The sequence below is a fragment of the Linepithema humile genome, chromosome 8 (assembly GCF_040581485.1).
Source record: "Linepithema humile isolate Giens D197 chromosome 8, Lhum_UNIL_v1.0, whole genome shotgun sequence".
In the NCBI taxonomy this organism is placed as follows: Eukaryota; Metazoa; Arthropoda; class Insecta; order Hymenoptera; family Formicidae; genus Linepithema; species Linepithema humile.
In genome coordinates, this window is record NC_090135.1 from 5,820,177 (window position 1) to 5,841,385 (window position 21,209).

General features: G+C 35.7%; 3 protein-coding genes across 3 annotated transcripts; 1 reads left to right on the forward strand and 2 right to left on the reverse strand.

Moving 5' to 3' along the window:
- Positions 1-38: 38 nt before the first annotated feature.
- On the forward strand, positions 39-1,263 carry LOC105671132 (uncharacterized). The gene is made up of 3 exons (XM_067360860.1): positions 39-45; positions 746-961; positions 1,073-1,263. The coding sequence occupies exons 1-3, from the start codon at positions 39-41 to the stop codon at positions 1,261-1,263; spliced, it is 414 nt and encodes a 137-aa protein (XP_067216961.1).
- Positions 1,264-2,075: 812 nt separating this feature from the next.
- On the reverse strand, positions 2,076-9,867 carry LOC137001403 (uncharacterized). Its single transcript, XM_067360177.1, has 5 exons — positions 8,484-9,867; positions 8,268-8,414; positions 8,050-8,172; positions 7,749-7,970; positions 2,076-7,464 (listed from the first exon to the last, which is right to left on the reverse strand). Exons 1-5 carry the CDS (start codon positions 8,803-8,805, stop codon positions 5,387-5,389), a joined length of 2,892 nt encoding a protein of 963 aa, XP_067216278.1. The 5' UTR covers positions 8,806-9,867; the 3' UTR covers positions 2,076-5,386.
- Positions 2,870-5,303, reverse strand: LOC137001739 (uncharacterized). The gene is made up of 3 exons (XM_067360861.1): positions 4,106-5,303; positions 3,706-4,022; positions 2,870-2,995 (listed from the first exon to the last, which is right to left on the reverse strand). The coding sequence occupies exons 1-3, from the start codon at positions 5,301-5,303 to the stop codon at positions 2,870-2,872; spliced, it is 1,641 nt and encodes a 546-aa protein (XP_067216962.1).
- Positions 9,868-21,209: the final 11,342 nt, after the last annotated feature.

Here is a 21,209-nt window from a genome sequence, read left to right on the forward strand (position 1 = left end):
ACTTGACGGAAAAGTCGATTTGAAGAATATTGCGAAATATGGATGGTAAGTAGAAAATTAAATTATTATTAAAATCATCATAAGAGATATAAATTATTATTATTTATTAATTAAAAATAAAATTTTTAATTAAATAATATGAAAAACGGCATAAGAGTGATGACTAGATTGATTATGACTAGAATTATGTGTTAAGAATTAGGAATAATTAATACATTTCGTTATCTTATTTCAAATAAAATAATTCCAATTTGATTTTCCTAATATTTAATATTTATTCTTATTCCTAATATTTTCTCTATTCTACGTAGAGAATCTTTATTATAATATAACGTTACTCCAATAATCGCTAATCTCAATCTATTGTTTCTATGTTGCAAGTTTCTCAAGTAGCATAGCTTTTTAAAAAAATTTACATTAAATCTTGCTTAAAGATTAAAATTTTTAATTTTATGTATTTTGAATATTAAAATTGCTGATTCTTTTAATTTTATGTATATTGAGAATGGTCGAATAGTCAACTGTTTATATTCTTAAAGACAATTTTGTAAATATAAGAAAGGTTAACACATATTATTTAGCTGTAGCTCATAATTCTTCTACCGTTTTTCATGTTATTTATTTTGTTAGCAAAATGTTTAATCTTTAGTTTCTTTCTCCTCTCTTATACATATATAACAGTTTTTATTTTTTTTTAACTCATAAATGTATTACTAATTTAATAAATATATATTAATTTTTGCAGAGGACATGACACAAAGAGTGGAAAGTATGACGCTGGAGGAGAAAGATGCTGCTGTACAACAGTTGATGCAACAAATGTTGCATCAACAAGAAAAATTGGTACAAATGCAGCAGCAGCTGCATTTGTTAATAAGTAGTGGTGCAACAACGCAGCAGCAGCAAAATACAAACACAGAAAATATCCAAGAGCAGCAGCAGCCGGAGGAACAAACAAGAGGTACATTATTATTTTTTTTTATTTTTTGTAACTAAATGATTAATTTATATGCATGATTGTTTTATTTAATATAGTACTTATCTGTAAATGTGCTTATTTTTTAGAAAAAAGGAGAGGAGGCGGAAAGTCTCGCGCTCGCTGGTATCACCAGCGAGGTGGAAGAAGTGAATGGGGAGGCAGAGGTGGATGGGGAGGCAGAGGTGAATGGGGAGGCAGAGGTGGATGGAGCGGCAGAGGTGGATGGGGTGGCAGAGGTGGGTGGGGACCGAGAGGTGGCCAGGGCGGAAGAGGCCATATCATAATAAAAAAATATTATATAAATTAAAAAGATATTAGATAAATATAAAAATATTTTTATATATTAATTTCATATTAATATTAATTTTATTTTTTTTAACAAACTTTTATTTTTTAATATTTTTTTTGTATTTTTTATTTATATTTTTATTATTTTTTAACTTATTTACTTATACAATATACTTATATTTTTATTTTTTAATATCTTTTCTATTTTTTATTTATATTTTTATTTTTTAACTTATATTACTTATACAATATACTTATATTTTTTTTATTTATATTTTTATTATTTTTGACGATATTTTTATTATTTTTTAAGTTTTTATTTATATTTTTATTTTATATTTTTTTTATTGATTTATTATTATTATTAATAATATGTTTTTTAATCTAATTTATGTGATAACATTATAATAAATATATATTGACTAGTCATATTGTGATAATTTTATATTAAGATTCATTTTACATATATATAAAATAAAATTTCAAATAAAATCAATTATCTCGTGCTAACTCTCTATCCCGTCACATATTTATAGATAAATAAAATATTACTAACATGTCTGCAAATGACATCACATATGTATAAAAGAAATATATGGAAAGATTAATGAAATGTGGTATAATAGGGCTCCTGGCGAAGGTCCACTAAAAAAACCTAACGCGCCATTAGTGGAACCTCGAAGGTGATGCGAAAGACCACTATTAATAATACTATTATAATTACTAATAAATACTATTATAATTACTAATAATACATTATTTTTACAATATTTTAACAAGAGTACAATAAATCTGACTGCATTTATAATATATGTTACCGTCTCCTCCACTCATCTCCATAGTACAGTAACTTTTGCTAATATGCAGTAGTTTAAAATAAATGATTAAAAATGGAATAAAATATAATATGGCATATGGAGCATATATCATAGATTGTTGGTGTGAAAATTTTAATTATCTTTTATATAGAAATAATTCGTCTACATTTGACACGTTAAAATGTACACCGATCTCAGATTGAGATACTAGAGTGTACGAAAATTAAGTACATTATTGATCTCACTATTCGGATTCTCCGAATGTACGAATAGAAAATTATTGAACGGGAGAAAAAATATCAGGACGCGAGTGACTAATTGTAAGTTGGGAAATAATTAAAAGTTTTACAGGTATGTAAAATCTTTCGAGTCGATAGACATAAATGCCAAAGCAAGCATGGCTAAACGAATAAGGCGAATGGCAAGAACATAGTATATGTTAAATTTACACTTTGTTGCAATATTGCAAAATAACTTCATTTTTCTATTGACAATAGCAAATCTGAATTATTTCAAAAATTGTTAGTTTTAACATATGCGAATATTATTAATAAATATAAACTATTATTTTTTAAGCAAAAAAAAGATTATTTGATAATTTACACTGTTAGAAACAAATGCGGAAAAAAGAAAAGAAAGTTGCGAGAAGCAAATCTCGAACACGGGATTTTTCATATTCCAGCAACATGCCTTAGAAACACTTACTTCTTAGCATTTATCGTCTGTTGCGTCGGCTCGGTGGAAGGGAGACGGCGTTCTCTTCCATTGGTCGACCGGGTCGAGCTCACACGGATAGGGTGACGTCATCGGTTCTCGGTTGTATTAGTGTGATGCCGCCGCTCGTTTCTGGCAGCATTGCGCTAGCGTACAACTCGCGGACTCGAACAAACTGATTCGGTCCGCGGAGACGCTGAACAAGCGCAATCACCGAAATTGCTTGCGCCAGCGTCCAAGAGTGGAAACGCTACTTCGCGCGATGAAACGCTTTTTTTTCTCGGACAAAAATGAGGGTTTTATACGGGAAAGTATTAGGAGGAAGAAAAATCTTTAAGAAAAATTATGCGAGAAAACATTTATTTTTACGAACAAAAGTACATGATTTGAGAATAATAAAAATATTTGTTTTTATTTCTTAAATTTTTCATAGTTTTTACATAGTTTCTATACAATTATACATTTTACATTTTAAAACTAACAATATTTTCTTAAATTAAATAAAAAAATTTTTTATTTATACTTTTTACAAAAATTTATAAATCTACTTAAAGCTATTTACATAAAGTCGGAAAACACGCGCTAATCGTCGACAGCGAAAGAGCGAAAGAACAATTCCGTAAAAAATTAGTGAATCGCGTAACCGTAAGGAACGGAACAACGACTACTGAGAAATCTACGTTTCAATAGCACAGGAGTACAAGCTTTCACTTCGTCGCGAGTTATTAACTCGTGAAAAGCCGTACGCCGAATTGCTCTGAAACGTAGATTTATCGATGTTCTATGTGACTTTCCTTCTTCACTTTCCTCTTCTCGTCCCTCTCGCTCTTTTTGCAATATTAATTCTCTTATACTATTAAAATTAACTAAGCATGAGTTTGCAAAGTTTAGGGTTATACCCTTTACTTTGCAAACTTCGTGCGTGAGTCCTTTCGGTGTGCGAACAACGTAAGCATAAAATTTCGGGCCACCGGATACAAACGCCTCGATGTAACTACCGGACCCATAGCTTTCGAGTTCATTCGTCATATCGCCCAAAAAATTACCCGTACGCGGCTCGTATTCGGAAGGATCACCGCTGCTTACATAAATGCAAGAATCGGTATCATAATATAAAACGCGTCGATCTAAGCGTTCTAAATATTTATACAACACTAATCGCGCTAGCGCCGTCGTGTACGCCGCTAAAACGACGTTGGTAAGAGGCAAGGGAACGTCGGCCTCTTCCGAAAGAAGAATTTAAACAACTTCGCGACCGAACGTAATCCCGAATTTTTCGCGATATTGTTACTTTCGAGAACAATACCTTCGGTTTCCTCGTAATCGCGAAGATATCGTTCTTTAGCCTCGTCATCGGTACATTCACTCGGCCACCCGCTGGCTTCTTGTTTTAATTTTAAAAATGTATTAATATATTCGGCGAATAATCCACCCTGCCGCGTACCGTGATCGTAGCGTGTTGCGTTGTACTGCCAAATCTCGCTAACCTCCGACACGAAATAACCTTTTTCAAGCGCTTTGCGATATTCGCACGATACCCATGTACCCGTAAATTCACGTTCGGAAGGCACGTGTGTACAATTTTCGCGTGAAAATGTTTTGCAGCAACTGCGGCACAACGCGAATAACAATTTTCCGCGTACGCGATACGGTAACACGGGGTGAAAGAGATCGCGCGGTGCGAGTACTTTGCAACGTACGAGGCCTTCGACGGAGTCGAAATTATAATTCGGGCCTTCTCCGATTAGTACCGAACATTCCTCCCCGACATACACCGTGGGATGTCCGATCGGAAAAGTACCCGTTTTTAAAACATACGGATACAGAGAACATACATCGATGTATCGTATCTTCTCTGTACCCGTAATTTCATATCGAGTCGCAACATTCCCCGTACGCCCGCCGTAAAACGCATCGCGCGGATTGAGCGGTTCGTTTTCAACCATTTGATGGTGCTGTAAATATTCCCGCATTACGCTATTTACAACCATCGCACGATCGAAATCGCACTCCCATTTTTCCGTCACCGTGTATCCGCATTTTCGAAGACGATATGTCGTTGCGACGGTATGCTCATAACGCAAATCAATCGTATTCCTACGTTCGCTGTTTACGGAGAGGTTACTGTCGCGGTTGATTCTAAAGCACGACGGGCAACCGTGCCAAAAGCATCCGTGAAATTGAAACACGTGATGTCGTGTTACGCCGTTTTCTAACGATTCGTAATATCCGTCGACGAGTGTGCCGTCAAGTACGCGATATTCGCGGGTACGCCCTGCGTGAATAATGGGATGACCGAGCTCTCGCTCCATCCACACCAACCAACGCAGTGCTTTGCGCGATTGCGTATTCACGTGTCTGTACCCATCCGATGGAATTATACCAATCTCGCTTTCACGCAGAAAGTTTTTTCTAAAAACCCTCATACACGTGGAAGCGATTGTTGTACATTCCTCGAATGGGCACACTTTTCCGCGCCTCAGGAAAATTTTCCTAAAAGCCATGCACGCTCGTCTAAGAATATCCACGTCGTTGCGACAATAGCGCGATATCTCGAGTTGAAAATCAAAAATATAATTCGCCCGGGTTACTTGTCGTGCCATGCTAAAAACTGTTCGCGTTCTTTCGTATTCATAGTTTCCGGAGAGTAATACTCGACGCCCGGCAACGGTCCTACATAGAATTGATTATTGAGTGTGTTAAATAAATGCGGAAAGACGCCTTTATCCAAAGTATTCGCCAGCCCGAAAGCTTTTGGTAATTTGGATAACCGCATCGGCATATAATTAACACTGTCGATAAATTTGGTATTTCCTACCGTTAGTACTATGATTTTAGTACCGCTCAAAATTACACGAGGTTCTGTCGAAATACCGCTTTCTACTAAATATCGGAGGATAAATTGCGCGTCGAACGATTTTGCGTTATGAGCAATACAAATTATTTTTTTAAAATATATCGTCGGACGCGTCGCGAAATTTACAAATTCTTTAACGGGATCGTGACGAAATGTAAATTCGCGGATACCGCACCAAAGACACCGCACCGACATATCTTCTATTTCCGCGCACGATTCGCAAATCTGCTGCGCGACGCAGAGAATAGGCACGTGAATTTTTACATTAGCGGTACCTCGAAGCGTTTCATCCTGTCGTGTTTCGAAATCGTAAAACACGAATGCGGAGCGGTTTTCTGTTTTCGACACGTGTTCATCCTCATTTTGATCTTTGAAATGCTCTTCCGAAGAGCGACCCGCGATGCTACTCAAAGCTCGATTGATCGGCATCATGCAGCAATAATGATTTAGCGGTTGGTGAGAACGACACGTGAAACAGAAAGCCGCGCCGCATTCGTGCTGTTTCTTTCGTTCGATTACACGACCGCACTCGCTGCAAAATCGTATAACGCTGCAAACGCTTTGAAGCGAATGCTCGTCGTACGATTTTTGCGCGCAATGACGCTCGAGGCATGCGCGATTAAAAAATTCGCGATTACATTCCGTGCAGCGTATTCGCTCATGTTCGAATCTCTCGCAAGTTGGAACCATGTTACAACGCGGGCATTTATTAGAGCATCGATGCCCTTTCGCGTCACTGCGATAAGCTACGTTGCACGGAATGCAATACCCTCTACTTCCAACAGCGGCTCTTAAATTTAAAATCACGCTATAATGACGCGATTCGGCGACAAATAAAATATTTAATCGAGATATAGGTTCTCGATGTAGAGAGGCTAGCACCGCTGTTCCGTCGAATAACGGTTTACCCCCGCGACCAAAAGTGTCGGAATTGTAAACTATTATCGCGACATTTTCCGCGGCTAAATATTGTTGGAAATGTTCGATTTCCCTAATTCCGCAGCCGACTTCCGGAATCGCGATACCGACTTTTTTCGTCAACTCGCCGGCAAGTTCGCGTTGCGACGACGAATTTCGTGTTCTCACCGCGTTCCATCTCGCATGCAACTCGCCTGTACGCACATTTCCACGCTCGTTATTAATCTGTGCCGTCACGAGCGCGCGAGGAAAACACAGATTATCGCTGTTGTTTATTGTTAAAATCGAACGTTTACCAACAATATCTAGAGCGTTATATCCACATCCCGCGGGAGGAGTGATACGAAAAACGCGGATATTAAACTCTTGCGGTACGTTTAACCCCCCTGAACTTTGAGCTAATAAACTCACGAGATTCCAAATGTTCTCGGGAGTCAAATCGTTCGCCGGACGGAACGATATTCCAGCGGGGCCGTGAGAAAGAGCCGGAGAGTCGAAAGACAATCCAACATAATCTCCCGGTACGCATGAAAATATCGTGTAAGAGTGAATTTCGCGAAACGCGTTTTCCAATCGTGTGTAAACCTCCCCTCCTCCCTCGGGAAACGGAAGTATACGGAATCTAGCCTCTCTACCCTCTATCCCGAAATTTCTAAACCTACGCGTGTTTTCCGATACTAATTCTATATAATTAAAATTATCGCCGACCTGATTATTATTCCGACGCCTTTCCGCCGCCGATGCTGCATCGATATCCTCCGCTCGCCTCGTTTTCTCCTCCGTTCTTTCCTCTTCCTGCGGCGCTGTTTCGAAGTCGTCGGTTTCGCCAGTCGATTCCACACCCGACCGAGTTTCCTCCGGCTCTTCTTCTCTACCACCACCTGTTTGAACTGCAAAAGTCAAAATTAAAAAATTAGCGAATTAATTAGAAAATTTGATAAAATATATTTTATATCTTCATGCTCGAATTTTATTTGCAATAAAAATCGAAAAATTTGTAGTGTTAAATCAGCTCACCTCTAAATTTTCTTCTTTTTTATTTTACACCCTTGTTTGATAATTATAATCGGGAGAGTAAGAAATCACAGGGGGTCTGTATCCTGTGAAAATTTTAATGTTTAAAAAATAAAATTCGAGCATAAAAGCAACTGTAAAAATTTGCAATCTTTCTTACCTCTGTCAGCCATTCCCCATCCGTCTTGCTCGTGGCTTTGTTCATCCCCTCCTTCATAATTCCTCTCCTCGGCCTGTAATTCCTCTTCCTGCTCTTCCTCCTCCTGCTCTTCTTCTTCTTCTTCTTCGTCTTCCTGCTCTTCCTCTTCCTCTTCCTCCTGCTCTTCCTCTTCGTCGTCTTCGTCAGCCATGGGTAATATTACTTTCTGTGGACGGTCGTTATCTAAAAATTGACGTTATTAATTTTTCAAATTTTTTAGTTATTTTATGCTTCTGCTAAGATAACTTTTCTTATCACTTACTGTACAAAGGACTGAATATTTCCTCCTCATCGAACGAGCTCACTTCGCGAGGAGCCGGCTGACTCGTCGATTCGTTGCTCACAAGATCGACAAGCTCCGGCGTAAGAATAATTCGCGCGCGAGCTAAAACATTAAATTTTTTTAAAAATTTCCTAATATTAAATCAATGCTGTTATTTTATTTCATATAAATTACTTTTACAAAGGTCTATTACTTACACAAAGGTCCAGCCTCAGGCGAGGTATCGGCTCGCCGTCTTATCCCGCGGCGTTGAGTAGCTCGCTCTTTGACATAATTTTGACGTACGCCACGCGCCACACCCTCCACCGCCATAATTTTTTTTGGCTCGTGACATTGTAGCGTTCCTAAAAAATAATAATTTTAATTTTTTTTAATTTTGTTTTAAATATTCATAATAAAAAACAGAAACTTACCATTTTTTACCGCACCACGATAGTAATTCAGCAGGCCGGCGATATAGCCTCCCGCATCCTCTTCTTCGTTGTCGTTAAACACACGCCTCATCTCGATTATTTCGCTGGCAATAATCAAAAGCTGGAGGTAAATCGAGAAATGCCCCAAACGGAATAAAACCGCGAACACCGCGCTAGGGCACGCATCCGCAAACTTTGCGAATACAACATAATTATTATCGTCGTTGTCGGATAACGACGATAAATAATTATCGATGCAGAGCCCGTTTAAACTACGAGTCAATCGCAAACACGATTCGATAATTTCCCGCAAACTAGACATTTTTAATTCAACGTGGCTTCGATACGCAGTGAAATCACACGAAGACGGAAATACAGATCGCTATGATCCCGAATGCGCGAGAAAATGTGAAACTGTGCGATTTTTCAGCGTCTTCCCGTTTTATACCCAGTTTTCTCCCCACCTTGAGAAAATTTAGGAAAAAAGCATCCTTTTCAAATATTTTTATTACACTTCCTTTGAAACTGGACAATGGTCCAGGTCCTTTCATCGTACAACGTTTCGGTCATTTCGTCGTACTTTTCACGATAATCCTATTATTCAACGAACAATACTTCAAGATAGGAGAGCAAGGTGCTTCGGAAAAAATAAAATATCAAGTTGATTGATTCAGGGTAAGAATAATCCTATAGTATTGAACACGTAGTAAAAATTCCGACGATAAACTTGTTAAAAAATACTACGCGACGGGTAGAAATTCTATTGATTGAATAAGAATAATCTACTATATATCAATCGCGTAATAAAAACCACAATAGGGTAGCAAAAATTTTTCCGTTGTAAGATCATGAAAATTTATTCCGTAACATGTTGCGACACGAAAATTTATTCCGTAACATGTTGCGACACGAAAATCGAAACTTTCTTTATCTAGTTGAATTTTCGTGGGAATTCGGAAAAGTAATATTTGTTAATGCGTCGCCTTTGCGACCAATCATAGTGCTTAAAAGTTTATATGTGTTCAAATTTCCCCCACCATTTTCTGTTACGTAGAAGATTGTAACATTTTTCTCATTCGTCTTCTAGCATTCGAACCTACAAGTTCAACAGCGAACAAGTTTCAGTTTTCGTATTTTTGTTTCGCGTCTGCGTATAAAAATCAGTGTCATGGATAAACGCCGGGAAATTGTGGAATCCGAAAAGCCGACAAAGTGCAGCGACACTTCCGAAGCAAGATGCGACATCTCCGAAAAAATTGTGCAGAATTGCATGTTATCTACAACATATGGGTTGAATTTTTCCTATACGAAGAAAATTCATGTTGGGCTGCAAACTTCAATCAACGGCGACGAGTTTGATTTTCAACCTTTCGTTAAATTTTCATCCAAGAGAGCCGATGGTATTTGCTTCAACATGGCGGAATGGCAAAAATTTCAAGAAAATATGAAGCAAATGTCGGATTACTTAAATGGAAATAGTATTACGGTAAACTCGATTATTATCAACAAGATAATTATAAATTTCACCACTGCTTATGGAGCAAGAGCTTTGTTATTGACATATCGAGAAAACGGACAAAAAGTTCAACCTTTGGAAAATACCACGACTAAAGAAAAAATTCATGCGCCGAAGAAACGCCGGACTTATTCGCTCGCTATAGCAATGCAGAGAGCTAGTTTTCTGGGACTAGAAAATATACTCGAATGTGTAAACGCTAATTTGTGAATCGACTGAATATAATCACCACTAGTGCCAATGATTGCGCTAAATATCTTATTAATAAAATACAAATAAGACTACCTATTGTGAGCTATATCGAAAACGATATTATAAAACTCGCGTTCAAATCTAATTGTCACGAAATACAAACTAATGTACGTACGCAACTAAAAGATTTAACATTTCTCGACGATCAATTTGAAATTGTATTTTTAGAATTAATCGCTCTTTACTTCGATCAAATTGTACATATAATTAGATTTCAACAAAAATTGTAATTCATACATTAATGTATACTTTTATAATTTATAATTAAATTTGATTCTATTAAAAATCATAAAATGTATAAACTTTATTTTGTCAGTACAATTATGTATTCTTAAGAAAAATTTTAAATAAACGATTTTGTATTCCATTTCTCGTGTTTGTTTTCTTCCTCTTTTTGCATGTTCCTGCACTCGCCATCCTCAATCCATACAGCGCGCTCAATCCGCGAAAACGGGTGGCTGACGCTCACTCCGTTCACGCGATATCGCTGCACCCTTAACCAACATGCCGAATATCAGACTAAAAGGCATCTGATCATTCGTCGCTGCGACGTCGTTCTTTTGTTCGCTATACGTGCCCGGCGCGCGCTCTATACCGTTTGCACTCCCTTAGTCGTCACTCTATCTCGTCGAATATCGGTCTAGCAGACTAGAATCCACCGTTTGACTCCGTGACGTCGTTCTTTTGTTCTCCTATACTTGCCCGCTCACAGATCTCTTGGCCGTAGTTCTATCATCCCCCGCCCGACATCTTGGCGATGTTTGTTTACATTTCCCATACCTGCCAGAGAGTCCGGAATACCTCATATAGACGCGGCCCCACCATAAATACGCTCCGTCCCTTCACGGACTAAAGGCGACTGTGTGACGTCGTTTGTTTTGATGCCCCATACCTGCCAGAGAGTCCGGGATACCTCATATAGACGCGGCCCCTCCATAAATACGACCCCTTCGCGAGGCGACTGTGTGACGTCGTTTGCTTTGACGCCCCATACCTGCCAGAGAGTCCGGGGTACCTCATATAGACGCGGCCCCGCCATAAATACGACCCTTCGTGAGGCGACTGCGTGACGTCGTTTGTTTTGATGCCCCATATCTGCCAGGCCCCATACCTGCCAGGCCCCATAGCTATAAATACGACCGTACGACTTGAAACCGTGTGAGCTTCGGCGGACGCGGATTAGCTCGCCGGAATCCAGGTTCGGTCGGTTGGGGGTATGTCAAATAAACCAAATGCTCGTTTATAACAAAATAATGAAACAGCGTTTATTGAGAAAGATGTTGATTCGATTTGCCTCGAATGATCTGCTACAATGCTCGTGCATACATGCGAAGCGTGTGCAAGATGAATTTGAAATAGCATACAAATTAGCCAAATATCGGTGAAGTAATTAACAAGTGATAGCGAAATAGTTCTTTAAAGCGGCGTGAAATGAATACAGAGTAGCGTGAAGATAAATGCGGAGTATCGTTACTGGTAAAATAATTATTTGAGCAACGGTGGAATAATTATTTTAAAGCGGCGCAAAATAAAAGCAAAAGCAACGTGAAAATAAATGCAAGATATCGGCAAAGGCGAAATAATTATTTAAGCAATGGTGAAATAATTATTTTAAAGCGGCGCAAAATAGAAGCGAAAGCAACGTGAAAATAAATGCAAGATATCGGCAAAATGAAATAATTATTCGAGCGGCGGTGAAATAATTATTTAAGGCGGCGTAAAATAAATGCGAAGTATACGTGAAAATCAATGCGAAGTATCGTAATAATGAAATAATTATTTGAGGCGACGGTGGAATAATTATCAAGAGACACGGTAGTGTCTCGCGCCAAGTTCACGCGCAGCGCAAGACCGACCGTGTATCTTTACGCGAGCACATGAGCTGATAGGAGTCGAGATTTTCATATCTCAATAATGCGTGGACCGATCGAATTTATAATAGGCTCAATCGATAGAGCACATGCGATTTACATAATAAAAGTATCTTTACTTTTTTTGTACATGCTTTCTAAAAAAATATATTAATTGCCAAAGTTTGCCAAAGTCGAAATATGCCGAAATCTATGTAAGTTTGGTCGTCGTCGTCTGTTCGTCATCCTTCTCTAATATATAAGTTTTTCCTTTGTCAACTAGAAGCATCAAAATGCGACATGGTTGTCCTTTTCTACATCCCGTGAAATGTCGATTCCTGCATAAGAGCGTCTTTTTTCTCTCCTTTCTTTTTCTAAAAGATGTCTGTCCTTTTCCAACATGGCGGCGCTCAGACCTGTCAGCTCGCAGCTTTGATCATACTAATCACATTGATATAATTAATATCGGTCGTAAAATGTATATGTAACGTGTTGTGGAGACGAATAGAGATAGTGTATATCAAAATAATAGTATTCTTTATAAAAAAATTTTTCTCGTCTTGAAGTGCAGAAGTGTAGCAACACACATGCTGACAACACTCTTAAAGGGAACGTTCACAAGTGTCCCCTCCCGATTTGATTCTCCTTGAAATATGTTGTAAAACATACAATTTGAGAAGATATGTATTTTTTTATAGCGGCCCTAACTCAAATTTAAAGAGTGAAACACCCTTTTGAAAAAAACGAGTTTTTTCTTTGTGTGTAACTATCGCCAAAACCGTAGGAGATATAAAAAAATGTTTCAAGTAGAAGTTGTATGGCTTGTAATGGGCTTTATAACTGTGTAGTTGGATTTTCAAAAAATGTAATTTTTTAATTTACTCTTACCCCTTGGTATTATTTTTTCGAATTTCTAAATTTTTGTAATGACAAAAGTTGTAGCATTTTTTACGCTGAATTCAACCATATATGATTTTATTATGTTCCGAAATCGCATCTTTTAAAAATAAGTCATCAGTATCATATTATATGCGTCGCGCTGCATGACGCATTGTTTATACCGCACTTGTGTTGCGCAATAGTCGTTAAATAAATATAAAAATAACATGTTATCACATATTTAAGGAAGAAAAGTTAACTAAAATTGTTGCTAAAGCATCCCTTCCACATTACACTCTAATAGATAATCGCTGCATTTCGTATGCAGCGCGTTGTTATATACAAGTTAACTATCAGCGCATATTACACTTTGAAGTTTTGCTTGCAGTGACCACGGGAAAATAATTTATGAAACGAAAACAGTGAATGAATCAATCTATTCAACATATATCTACCCTGACTCTACCTTCTTGGCCCGACTTGACTGAGAATGAAATAAAATATAAAATTCTGTACAGTTTACTCTTTTTCAATAATTTTAATATACTGTGATTCTACATGCTATTACATTCCACTAAATTACTACGATTTTTTTAAACTATGGTATATAAAATCTTGAAATATAAAATGTATATTATAAGTATAATTATAATATATTGATACAATAAATAAGCTTTTATATATATATATAAGCTTATTTATATACAGGGTGAGGCAAAAGTATGGAAACCCCCGAATAAGTTTTGAGGAAGGCATTTTACGAAAAAATGTTAAATACAAAAGTTTTAGGAAATTTCTCTGGCTTTTCAATGGTGACCTTGGATTTGACCTTGACCGTGACCTTGAAGGTTATTTGAAGGTCAGAGTAATTTTTTTAAATGGAAACCCCTATTTTTTATTTCAAAATCTAATAGCTGATGTCAAGAGCTTTTCAAAACACTATAATGAAGTTATTTTTCATTAAGTACTTTTTAAGTTATGAGGCTTGTAAATTACAGTATTTTGACATAAAATACAAAATATCTTGTAAAACATTCAATTTTTGGGAATCTTACCTTAATACTTTTATGCATAAAATAATGAGACAAATTAATTGGTATAAAGAAAACACATAGTTACTTTAAAAAAAAAATACGTAGTTTGCAACATGCAACTGCATACTTTTTTTAAAACCAATGTGTTTTCTTTATACCAATTGATTCGTCTCATTATTTTATGCATAAAAGTATTAAGGTAAGATTCCCAAAAATTGAATGTTTTACAAGATATTTTGTATTTTATGTCAAAATACTGTAATTTACAAGCCTCATAACTCGAAAAGTACTTAATGAAAAATAACTTCATTATAGTGTTTTGAAAAGCTCTTGACACCAGCTATTAGATTTTGGAATAAAAAATAGGGGTTTCCATTTAAAAAAATTACTCTGACCTTCAAATGACCTTCAAGGTCACGGTCAAGGTCAAATCCAAGGTCACCATTGAAAAGCCAGAGAAATTTCCTAAAACTTTTGTATTTAACATTTTTTCGTAAAATGCTTTCCTCAAAACTTATTCGGGGGTTTCCATACTTTTGCCTCACCCTGTATATTATAATTATACTTATAATATACATTTTATATATTATAGTTTAAAAAAATCGTAGTAATTTAGTGAAATGTAATAGCATGTAGAATCACAGTATATTAAAATTATTGAAAAAGAGTAAACTGTACGGAATTTTATATTTTATTTCATTCTCAGTCAAGTCGGGCCAAGAAGGTAGAGTCAGGGTAGATATATGTTGAATAGATTGTGTGTGATTCATTCACTGTTTTCGTTTCATAAATTATTTTCCCGTGGTCACTGCAAGCAAAACTTCAAAGTGTAATATGCGCTGATAGCTAACTTGCATATAACAACGCGCTGCGCACGAAATGCAGCGATTATCTGTAAGAGTGTAATGTGGAAGAGATGCTTTAGCAACAATTTTAGTTAACTTTTCTTTCTCAAATATATAATAACATGTCATTTTTATATTTATTTTGCGACTATGCACAACACAAGTGCGGTATAAACGGTCATGCAGCGCGACGCATATAATGTGATACTGATGACTCATTTTTGAAAGATGTGATTTCGAAACATAATAAAATCATATATGGTTGAATTCAGCGTAAAAAATGCTACAACTTTTGTCATTACAAAAATTTTGAAATTCGAAAAAATAATAACAAGGGGTGGAGGTAAATTAAAAAAAATTTTATTTTTTGAAAATTTAACTACACAGTTATAAAGTCCATTACAAGCCATACAACTTCTATTTGAAATATTTTTTTATCTCCTACGGTTTTGGCGATAGTTACACACAAAGAAAAAAACCGTTTTTTTTTTCAAAGGAGTGTTTAATCCCTTAAATTTAAGTTAGGGCCGCTATAAAAAAATACGTGTCTCCTCAAATTGTATGTTTTACAACATATTTCAAGGAGAATCAAATCGGGGAGGGGACACTTGTGAACGTTCCCTTGTTAGTATTCTGTAGTTAGTGGACAGAAAGTGTACTTTGTGCACATTGGTGGAATCGGCAGGTATGTAATGTTTATAGAGAAGAAATGTCTAACACTTGGATTGAAGCTGACGATACGCTAATTAAAAAAAGACAATGGCCTAAAGGTGCTAAAGATGTTTTTGTCATTCTTACAGAAATTTGATCAAAAGTAATCTGTTTTTATATACGAAAAAACGCAATAACTTAGAAATACAGATGGTTTTTTATACCCTTTTTATGATCACTAATAATTTTCTTATAAAACATGTTGTAAAATATAAAAAAAAATTATTAGGTTTGTATAAATTAAGATTTCTATAATCAAAAAGAGGATCGTCGTGTTGAAAATATGACGGGAGTGATGGTGGGATATTATTACCATTATTTTTACTAAAAAAAAAGAATCATATTTATTAAAATTATTTTTACTAAAAAAAAGAAATGATATCTCACAAAAAACCTTTTTTTTAAAAAAAGGTAAAAAAAGGGCGCCAAGTACACGCCTTGTTATATTAAAAAAAAGTTTTCCTCATAAAAAAACCTTTCCAAAAAATTGTTTTTTTAAAAAAAGTTTTCCTCATAAAAAACCTTTTCAAAGAACTGTACTTTCAAAAATATATTATATTAAAAAAAAGTTTTTCTCACAAAAAACCTTTCCAAAAAAATTGTATATATCATAAAAAACTTTTCAAAAAGATTGTATTTCCAAAAATATATTATAAAAAAATCTTTTTAAAAAAATTATATATATTTATTATAAAAAACCTTTCCAAAAAAATTGTACTTTTAAAAAAAGTTGTATATATTAAATAAAAATTTGCTACATATTCTGTCTATAAAAGAGGTGATATCAGAAAATGACGCCAAGTTTAAATAAAGAACCTTTCAAAAAAAGTTGCATGTATATCTAAATATTTATTTAAAAATGATATTTATGTTTATATCTAGTTAATTCTTCTTAAGTATACTTTTTAAAATAATTGCATCTGTATTTAGTTATTTTTTTTATATCTGTATCTAGTTAAATAAAAAAATTTTTCAAATTTAATCAAAATAAAAAAATATTACAAAATTTCGCAAAAAACTTGGTGCTGCTATAAAATAGTCTTAAAATATTATTATACATCTTAAAATATTATAGAGCAATGAAGGCTATTTTATAGCAGCGCCAAGTTTTTTGCGAAATTTTGTAATATTTTTTTATTTTGATTAAATTTGAAAAATTTTTTTATTTAACTAGATACAGATATAAAAAAAATAACTAAATACAGATGCAATTATTTTAAAAAGTATACTTAAGAAGAATTAACTAGATATAAACATAAATATCATTTTTAAATAAATATTTAGATATACATGCAACTTTTTTTGAAAGGTTCTTTATTTAAACTTGGCGTCATTTTCTGATATCACCTCTTTTATAGACAGAATATGTAGCAAATTTTTATTTAATATATACAACTTTTTTTAAAAGTACAATTTTTTTGGAAAGGTTTTTTATAATAAATGTATATAATTTTTTTAAAAAGATTTTTTTATAATATATTTTTGGAAATACAATCTTTTTGGAAAGTTTTTTATGATATATACAATTTTTTTTGGAAAGGTTTTTTGTGAGAAAAACTTTTTTTTAATATAATATATTTTTGAAAGTACAGTTCTTTGAAAAGGTTTTTTATGAGGAAAACTTTTTTTAAAAAAACAATTTTTTGGAAAGGTTTTTTTATGAGGAAAACTTTTTTTTAATTTAGTATGACGTGAGGCGTCCTGGTGCGGTCGGCGAGAGCGCAAGCGCGGGCGATCGTGTCGCAACGGTTGGTACAAGACGGAGCGCTTGTCGGTGAGTGCGTTCGTAGTATCGCGAGTCTGTTCGATCGTAGATCGATGCGGACTATTCGGCGGCGCGGATTGGTCGACGCGGTGTTGCTTGCCGGACGGATTACAATTATGAAATCCCGGCGAATAAACGCGGTATGCGGACTTAGGTTGCCGGTTACGTTCGGCGGGAGTACGAGGATGCTCGTACGAAGACGGAATTTAGAATAGCGACCTGGCTAGGTATGCGGAAATGCCCGCAATACAGAGTTCGGTGGCCTAGAGGAACCAAGTACGCTTGGCGGGTATACGAATATATTCGTATCCTGGAATCAAAGAATACTGAGGACGCTCGGCGGTACACGAGGATACTCGTGTGCTGGCACAGGTATAGAGTCCGAGTATGCTCGGTCGGGACTACGAGGACGCTCGTAGCAGGGTTGTTCGCTGTCGATCAGCGAACGGAGTCTGGTGAGAAGACGTTCAGCCGGACCTCTTTTATACCCGGCTGGCGGCCGAATGATTTCGAATCGGCAAGCATCGGCGGTTTCGGCGGCGAGTCCCCCACAATACGGAATTTCGGAACGGTCGGGTGTGGGGGATTTTCGGCGGTTGACCGCCGCTGTTTTTGATAGGAAATTTATCGGCGCGCGATGCGCCCTTGGTGGGCTACGGACGATGGACGGTCCGTAGCCGTAACGATGCAGCGGGCATACAGACTTACTTCATTAGATCTATAGGTAGCCATGCGGACTAGGACCAGGACTAGAAACCCAGCGATCCAGGTTCAAACCCGGTTTGGATTTTCTCAATTCGGAAAAAAATAAAAATTTGCGTCATCCCGCGCCTGCCATAAATACGACCCTACGACTTACTTCATTAGGGCTACGTTCGGAAACCTCACACTCTGTGTAGTGTGATAATTTTCAGTGGAGAAGTAGTGGGGATATCGTGTGCCTTCGGGTGTAGAGTGTTTCCGAACGGTTGGTTGTGCGTTGATGGATATTTTGATTTCGATCGTGTCATCCGGACAATCTATAGTGACACTAAAATCTAATTGTCTTCGCGTTTCGATCTCCTTGTCCCACGATCAATCTTTTTAATTTCAATCTAGGAATCTCAGGAATTTTTTGGCGCACGCACTTGTAAATATTATATAATTACAAAATATGTACTCATATCAGTCGCTACATTATACGACAAATGCAAATTTATAAATGTATGTAGGTTCATATATCGCGATTTGTATATAATTTTTAAAGCTAAGCAGTTTTATTTTTCCTAGTGAATATCTTTGCCATTTTAAATGGAGAATAACAACCGGCGACAAAGTGCTATTATTGCAATCGGTGTAGTAGCTGGACAAAATTTATTAAGGTCAGTTATCGAAAGACTTCACTACGAAGAAAGTAGTGATGACGAATGTGACCGTTTGACTCAGGGAGTAAATGTGCTGGAAGCACGAGTCCGTACTCGAAACAACTTAAGAAGAGCCATGAGAATTAGAGGGTACATCACCACAATAGTACCTAATTATTCGACAAGGCAGTTTAGAGAACATTTTCGAATGAGGACAACATTCAAAAACTTAGAAAGAATATTAACGCCCGATTTAATAAGAACTGCAGAAAGTGGAAGATGCACTTTAAGTGTACAGACCCAGTTACTCGCAGTCCTCTGGCTGCTCGCAACTCCTGATTCATTTAGGTAAGTAAGTAGCATAAGTTTAAATACAATTTTTGTAAAGCTTTTACAAAGAGGAAAACATTCAACAGCAGATAAAAATGCCTTTTTTCCGGAAAATGAGTATATAATAGGCGATAAAGCTTATCCGGTATTATCATGGTGTTTAGCTCCATATATGAATAGAGGCAATTTGACCGAGGTATTATTATTTGTAGTTTGTAGTAAAATTTGAATTTGTACAAATTTACTAAATTATTAGTCATTACTTTAGTTTACACCGATACTTTAATACTTTAATACGTACCAAGTTCTATACTGATCAATCACAGCTATTCTCTTCCTTAGAGGAATGTCTGTAATTGATCAGTATATAGTACTTAATATGCAATTAATGTATCGGTGTAAACTAAGTTAATAAGATTATAAAATTGCACAAATAAATAAATATAATAAAAAAATACAATAAATATAATATAATAAATACATATAATATATATAATAAATATAAATAAAATATAATAAATATAATAAAATATAAAGAAATATAATATCGGCCTAACTGAATTTTTTGTTTTTACAGGTACAAAAGAATTTCAATGAACACTTGTCAAAAATGAGGCAAATTATTGAAAGGGCATTTGCCCTTCTTAAAGAAAGATTCCGACGCCTTAAATATTTACATATGAGTTGTGCTTATCTAATACCTTATGTCATCTTGGCATGTTGTGTACTCCACAATATTTGCTTAGAAGGTTGTGGTGATGATGTGGATGATTTTATACACGACGGTATGGAATGTGATGTTGGTAACAATGATGTGAATGATGGTATAATTCCTGATCGACTACGAAATGACGAAAGAGGACTTATTCGTCGAAACTATTTGGCAGCTCTTGTGGCACACGTTGCACCGTAGAGAAAGAAGGATTATGAAATAGGATTATAAAATTAAAAATAAATTAAAAAATGTATTTCTTTTTTATTAAAAAATGTATTTCTTTTTTATTAAAAAATGTATTTTCTCTTTCATTTTATACATTTAATGCATGAACAAATCGACAATTAGTTTTATTGTAAACTAAAAAAATTCTTTTGTAATGAACAGAAGCTTTCTTTGAATGAACAGATTAGCTACATAAGTACATACATCAAAAGATTATAATAAAATAATATCGACTTTTCTTTTAAACAAAACTCTTAAAATATATTATTAACATTTTATAAACCATTTTAGGAACCATATGTAATGTAAGAAAAAGATTGTGGGAAGTTTTGTTGTTAAATACATATATATACAGGGTGAGGCAAAAGTATGGAAACCCCCGAATAAGTTTTGAGGAAGGCATTTTACGAAAAAATGTTAAATACAAAAGTTTTAGGAAATTTCTCTGGCTTTTCAATGATGACCTTGGATTTGACCTTGACCGTGACCTTGAAGGTCATATGAAGGTCAAGTCCATTTTTTTAAATAGGAACCCCCATTTTTCATCGTAGATTCAGAAAGAGCGGAAAATTTTACATCGGAATATGACCTTGACCGTGACCTTGAAGGTCATATGAAGGTCAAGTCCATTTTTTAAAATAGGAACCCCCATTTTTCATCGTAGATTCAGAAAGAGCGGAAAATTTTACATCGGAATATGACCTTGACCATGACCTTGAAGGTCATATCGAGGTCACGGCCATTTTTTCAAAAAACGAGAACGTCTATTTTTATCGTACATTTGGAAAGTTTTAAGATAAATGTCACATTAAGCTCCCCCCCCCTCCACAAACGAGAGGAAGATATGTTTTCCTATGTATTTTGACATGCTGATTTCAAATCCGGAGCAATTTTTTGGCACTGTTTAGTAGGTTTCGAGAAAAACGTAAAAAATACCAAAAAAATTGTATGTAAGTGAGTTCGTTAACCAGGAATGCCTGTTATCACCGGACACCGCGTGAAGGTGAACTCTTGTCCAGCGTGTGTGTGTGTGTGTGTGTGTGTGTGTGTGTGTGTGTGTGTGTGTGTGTGTGTGTGTGAAAATGCGATCGTTTCCGGTCTGAAGCTTTCAAACCCACCACCGTGGCGTGATCGATGCCTTTAAGGACACTCTTAAGGCAAGTGTTCAAAGTGTCTTCCATCGACTATTTGACAGCGCCCTAGTCAAATATAAAAATTCTTAATAGCACTGAACACCATTTCAGGCGGTATTTGTGTGCAA

Bases quoted from the DNA above. Each gene is read 5' to 3' on its own strand.
- LOC137001403 (XM_067360177.1), bottom strand. From the start codon at position 8,805: ATGTCTAGTTTGCGGGAAATTATCGAATCGTGTTTGCGATTGACTCGT. The intron at 7,971-8,049 runs GTAAGTGATAAG...GTCAATTTTTAG, and splicing joins AATATTCAGTCCTTTGTACA to ATAACGACCGTCCACAGAAA. The intron at 7,465-7,748 runs GTAAGAAAGATT...TGACTTTTGCAG, and splicing joins ATGGGGAATGGCTGACAGAG to TTCAAACAGGTGGTGGTAGA.
- LOC137001739 (XM_067360861.1), bottom strand. From the start codon at position 5,303: ATGGCTTTTAGGAAAATTTTCCTGAGGCGCGGAAAAGTGTGCCCATTC. The intron at 4,023-4,105 runs GTATTGTTCTCG...TTCTTTCGGAAG, and splicing joins CGATTACGAGGAAACCGAAG to AGGCCGACGTTCCCTTGCCT. The intron at 2,996-3,705 runs GTAAAGGGTATA...GCGCTTGTTCAG, and splicing joins TCACGCACGAAGTTTGCAAA to CGTCTCCGCGGACCGAATCA.
- LOC105671132 (XM_067360860.1), top strand. The intron at 962-1,072 runs GTACATTATTAT...TTTAGAAAAAAG, and splicing joins GCCGGAGGAACAAACAAGAG to GAGAGGAGGCGGAAAGTCTC.